The 5,652-nt window shown below is 39.2% G+C and overlaps 1 protein-coding gene across 1 annotated transcript in view; it reads left to right on the top strand.

The window, feature by feature from the left end:
• Positions 1-1,869: 1,869 nt before the first annotated feature.
• LOC103808515 (kalirin) overlaps positions 1,870-5,652 on the top strand; it is a gene marked incomplete at both ends in the record, with an annotated part of 110,321 nt that continues 106,538 nt past the window's right edge. The window contains one exon of the mRNA XM_009081305.1: positions 1,870-2,061. Coding sequence (XP_009079553.1) covers positions 1,870-2,061 — 192 coding nt within the window. The remainder of the gene's footprint in view (positions 2,062-5,652) is intronic.

The following is a 5,652-nucleotide window of genomic DNA, read 5'->3' as shown; positions in this document are numbered from 1 at the left end:
AGTGGAATAGGCTTTGAAAAATAGTGCTAGCTTTGGCATTTGCTCCAAAGACTATTGGAAGAGGATCATTCAGAAAGGATGCTGTTAAGTGAAACTGGACCCTAATTCAGATCTCATTAAATGGAACATTTTTTACAAACTCTCAGCTAAAGAGTTTTCCAAAAAATCATTATTAAAGCATAACATTTTGCTGCTGTTAACAGCCTAACCATTATAGCAGTAGCCTGAAAATGAGGGAATAAAAATTTACTATTGGTAACAAAACTGTCTCGAATATGTTCTTCACAGTCCAAAAGGAGAAATGCACATACTGTACATTTATAGTCAGCCCTCAGAAACTGGGAAAATGAACAGTGAACAAGCTGTTTTCTTTCTGCTTTTTAGAACTGGAAATATTTTCCCCCATTAAACACTTGGAGGTCAGTGTTCCATCTTTGTATTGAATATTTTCTCAAACAACAACTGTTGACTGCAGCAGGATATTATCTAAGTAGGAACAACATGACTTGATTCATGGATTTTATGTTTTACAGTGTTCCTTTAATGCTCAGAAGTACATGTGCATCCACAGTGTTCAAGGGTATTTTGTGTATATGCATCAAGTTAATGCATTTTTAAATGGAGGAGGGTTTTGAAGAGGAAAGTGCTACAATTCTACTTCTTTTGATGTGGAGGTTAAAATTCCCAGTGGGAGCAGTCTTCAGCCACTGCTGAGCAGTTCTGAAGATCTAGCTTGGTATTGGAAACACCCTTAAGCTGATATATTTGTCTCTCCTTATTTTTAAGTGTGGAATACCACAGAGCTCTTGGCCTCATCTTGAGTGAAGAAAGCTTTTCTATGACAGCAAGGCTGGCTATGTTTAATTTGCTCAACATAGCTGACTAAACCATAGCTCCATGTCCATGGAGAAGATTACTGCCCTCCCTTTGCATTTCTGCTGTTATTTATGAGAAACTCTGGTGTACTAGTTAAGTGGTGTTTTCCAGATGTGAGAAAGAGGTAGAGATAGGATGGGCAGGTAATTTGAAAGCTGAGGTAAGTTTGATGGAATTCCTCTCTGTTCCTTCACAGTTTGACATATCTTGGGTGCATCACTTCACTTCAGTGTACTTCAGTTCCCTCTCTGTAAAGTAGAGTAATAGATAGACCTCATATCACAAAGGCCATAGCTATGGGGAAAATACATTCAGGACGGTGCAGTGATCAAATTTTTTTGTAATGAGGGGCAGGTATGTGCCTTGGGCAAACTGGAAATGAGCATTACATACTGGCGGTTGCAAGCTAATCACACAGACTTACTCCATTTAGAAATATGACGCAGAACAGTAGACAAGGAATGGACTTAGAAGGAGCTTGAAGACATGGTCTTCTCAAGATATCTCACAAAAGCCAGTGAAAGGCAAATGTTTCTTGGGGCTGAGACATCTCTGGCTAACATGATTAATTACATGCTGTAATGTGATAGCCATTGGGAGGCTGTTGCACTGAGCTGGTAGCTGAGCATCACGTGAGGCACTGTAGGCTTCTGTGGAGGTTAGTCCCACTTGCTTCATTACGTTATCTTTGAGAAATTGCAGGGAACTTGGAAATAAACATGTGGGCAGCCCTGTTGCTGTGTCTGGCAGGTTTGGGCTGGGGTAGTGTGTTTCAAACAAGAAATTATTTCATGTGCGCTCAGGGATTAGTCTATGTGGCTTTATACATTCTCCTTTCACAGATGGCAGTGCCAGTAGGAAATACTACTGTTGTTTTGAAACTCTGGTAATCACTTGCTTTCATAACTTTGAAAGCATAAACAGCCTCTTTCAGGGGTTTACTTGCCACAGTTGTATTACTCATACTGTGTTTCTTGCTTTGTTTGCTGGTAGAATACATACACCAATGCAGACAAGCTTTTGGAGGCTGCAGAGCAGTTGGCTCAGACTGGGGAATGTGACCCTGAAGAGATCTATAAAGCAGCTCGGCATCTGGAAGTTCGGATTCAGGACTTTGTCCGGAGGGTGGAACAGAGGAAACTTCTCTTGGACATGTCAGTCTCCTTCCATACCCACACCAAAGAGGTAAGATGTGCATGAGGGTATTTTGTTGTGTACTGTAGAGGGCTGCAAGAGGCTGACTGAAAACTCAGATCACAGAGCAAAGGCATCTTCACCACACGGAGCTGATATTATCCAGCTCATTTGATGCATACAAGTAAACTGTTGCAAAGAGGAAACAAAATGTGAATGAAACATATGAGTATTACAGTGCACTAAAATATAGGGACAGCATATCAAGCAGTGCTTAATTTGCAGCTAGAATGTATTGTTAGAAAGCAAGAATTCTCTTGTAAGAACATGAGTTGATATTAACACATTAGGTATAAACATGCCAGCAGTGTGATACGTATCCTCAGAGGGATTCCATTTGAATGCAATGTTAATTAATGCAGCCATTATTATTAAGTGTTACTGGAAATCTTACATTGTTTAATGAGGCAGACTTCACTTTTCAAAATAACTGTTAAAGAGCAAACAGCTACATTCTGATACAGTGAATCACATGAATAAATGCTGTTTAGTGTAATTGAAAAATATCCAGAGATAAGGCTGTCTTGCCAGAGATACAGTGGACAGGACATGAAATGGGAGGCCACTGGGGATGTAATTAAAGCATACTTCACATTTTTCTGCAGACCAAAGGCCATTCAGTGGTGAGTGACTTTTAAAGACAGGGTTGCTGGGGAGAGAGATGGAATTAGTCAGGATGGTTGTTTTCATGCTCTGCAGCATCTGTTTGCAAAAGCATACTTGATCAGGAAGATGTTCTTAGAAACTGAAAGGTTTGGCTGTGTTTGTTGACTTACATGTTACAAACAAGTTGTGCATAGCAGGCTTCAGCGTGTTGGGAGTCTCCTGAATAAGGAGGTGTATGTATGTGTACATGGAAGATGGAGTTACAGCATGTCCATTATAGCTGTTGGTACATGAAGGTTTTTATTTTATATCCTACTTCTGCAATATTCTACAATATAGTTAACTTTTAGCTTGTGAATACTGTTTGTGCTTCCAGAGTAGCTCAAACGCTTGCAGCCATGCTGGTTTGCCACTGGGGAAACTTAATTGGTTATTTCCTCAGTAGAAAATATTTCATAACAGTTTCCTACTGTGATTAACCTTGTTTCACCTGTGCAGGTGGTGACTAGTAAAAAAAAAAGATAGGCACAACTTCAGGAAGGTTTTGGTAGAACGTTTTCTACCATCAAAATTTATTCTCTTGATTATTGATATTGTGTTTCCCAACTTGGGTTTTGGGACTAGAACTTCGCTATATGAAGGGTTTGGGATTGCAGTGCATTATACTCACTTCTGTCCTTCTTCAACAAGAAGGGAGTTTACTTGCTCCACAAACCTGTTTTTAATGAGCCCTGTTTTGGTGAATAGAAATGCATATATATAACAATGCACATTTTAAAAATTGTTTTTAGACTGGTATTTTGTGATAGCATCAATGCAGCTTACTAGATGTTGAGAGGAAATGGTAAATCTCTGCCTCATTAGCATTTACCCATGGGATAGATTGGTGCTGTGACATTTTCTTGGAAAATCCAGTAATTACTTCATGACACACTTAAGGTGTTCCAGAGTGGATGGTCCCTGGGTTCCTCTCTTCTATAAAGGTCCCTTCCAACCCAAACTGTTCTATAATTCTGTGGTTCTTTCCCCAGAGGGACAGTCAGGTGAGGTGTAGAATGAACTGGGACAACAGCAAAGTCAGGGTGGACACAGGAATCCACATCCATCAGAATGAATGACAGCCATTGGGTTGAGTTGCTCAAGTTATTGCAGTCTCCAACAGTTTCCCAAAGTCTGAGGATGGCCAGTAGCTCTGCAAGGGAAAGGAAATTTTTGCTTACTTACCCCTGTGTTAATTCACTCCTTTGGGGGCCAAACAGTCTCATTTTCTGCAGTTTCAATGAATTTCATTATGTGTCACTACCTGCCTCCTTCAGTGACATGTTTCTGCACTGGTGGAAGTCACACAAGTAAATACCTCATTTTTTATTGCCAAAACTAATGAGTGAGGAAAGTGTTGTGGTTTTAGTGCTTGTCTGCCAACTGTGGGGATCCCCACAGACACAGCGAAGCAACAAGTCTGCCAGGGAGGAACTAGTGCAAAGGGGAAAGCATTACAACAACAGAGCCTTTGCACATGTTTGGATCTGATTTTGCCTTTTTAAGCTATAAATAGATGGGCTCAAGTAGAAATGATTTGATGCTTGGCCCTGCTTGGCCCTTCACTAGTATTGTAAAGTGGGGAGTTAACCAATGTAATTGTCATTCTTCAACACGAAAACAGATAAATCTAAATAAAAACAGATAAATTTAAATTATAGCAGATGTCAAGGCAAAAAGTCCTTTTGCTGTAGCAGTAAAATAGAGGGAGGTCTGAGGTCCATTGCTGCTGTTTTATGAGACATTCGAGTCATAGTGCTGCCATTTGTCTCCCTGATTAACCTTGCTCCTCCTACCTGCCATGCTGGGCCTGATACTGGACTGTATTACAGCCATCCAAACCCATCACCTGGGAGTTTCTTGGAGTGAGGAGAAAGCAATTTGGTTAGCATGTTAACCTGTTTAACACCTGACATATCTTGCATTATTCTGGAAGGTAGTATCAGTCACTTAATAATAACCATAATTATTAATTTCAGCCTTTGTAGTTCTTAAAACAATTTCTTAAACTATGAATACCTCTTTCTCTTATGTCCCTGGAAATGAAAATGTTCTCTTCATTTTTTTTTGGCCATAATGCAGGAAACTATGGTCTAGATGTATTTTTCATCTTAAGTTTCTCAAATTCTTATTATTTCATGTTGTATTAATCTATTGAGACAGAACTGATGAAAGGGAGAATTAAGTAGAAAGATATGGTCTTACTGACATGGTTTTGATGGAAGTATTCTAAATATCTTCCTGCAATGAACATGTCTCTTCTGACAGTCTTCCTAGCACAGATGAATTCTGTTTCTGATGTGATAATTCCCAGGTGTGGGTGAGTTCATTGATTGTGAACTTCTCACTGTTTCACCTGTACTCTGCTCACCTCTTCATCTCCACATGCAACTGCTCAGATTCCCAGAGCCTGAGAAACTTTTAACAGCTCCTATTTTGTAAAAGTGATCTTGTCAAATAAATGTTTCCGTTCATAGTCTGTCTTCCTAGAATTTCTTCAGGACAGTGTAGAGTGTGAATTAGGGTGTCGTTTAAATGTCGATATCCCAAAGGCAATGAAAGTTAAGAGTGGCTTTTTTTATATTACAGTAGACTTGAATCACTGCTCATTTCATGTGAAAGCATTATAAAATGACTCTTTCTGCTAAACATTGACTTACACAGTTGAAGGAATATGAAAAAGACTGTCAATTAAGCATAACAATAATTTTGATTTTCATTTAAGTGACCTTACTCAACAATACATGCAATAAGCTGAAATGAGGATTCTCTGGTATAGTAATAGCATTTTAAAGTCATGGATTTAGAGAAGTCCCCAAAGTGATTGTGAGTGTCATAACTCATGAGGAATGTAGTTGTCCTATTGCCATGCCTATAAAAGAGATTCTCTCCCACTGTCCTACAGCATTCATTATGCTCTCTTAGTTTGTAGTTAAT

Source organism: Acanthisitta chloris, unplaced genomic scaffold (genome assembly GCF_000695815.1).
Source record: "Acanthisitta chloris isolate BGI_N310 unplaced genomic scaffold, ASM69581v1 scaffold25538, whole genome shotgun sequence".
In the NCBI taxonomy this organism is placed as follows: domain Eukaryota; kingdom Metazoa; phylum Chordata; class Aves; order Passeriformes; family Acanthisittidae; genus Acanthisitta; species Acanthisitta chloris.
This window is presented reverse-complemented; position numbering and strand designations above follow the sequence as displayed.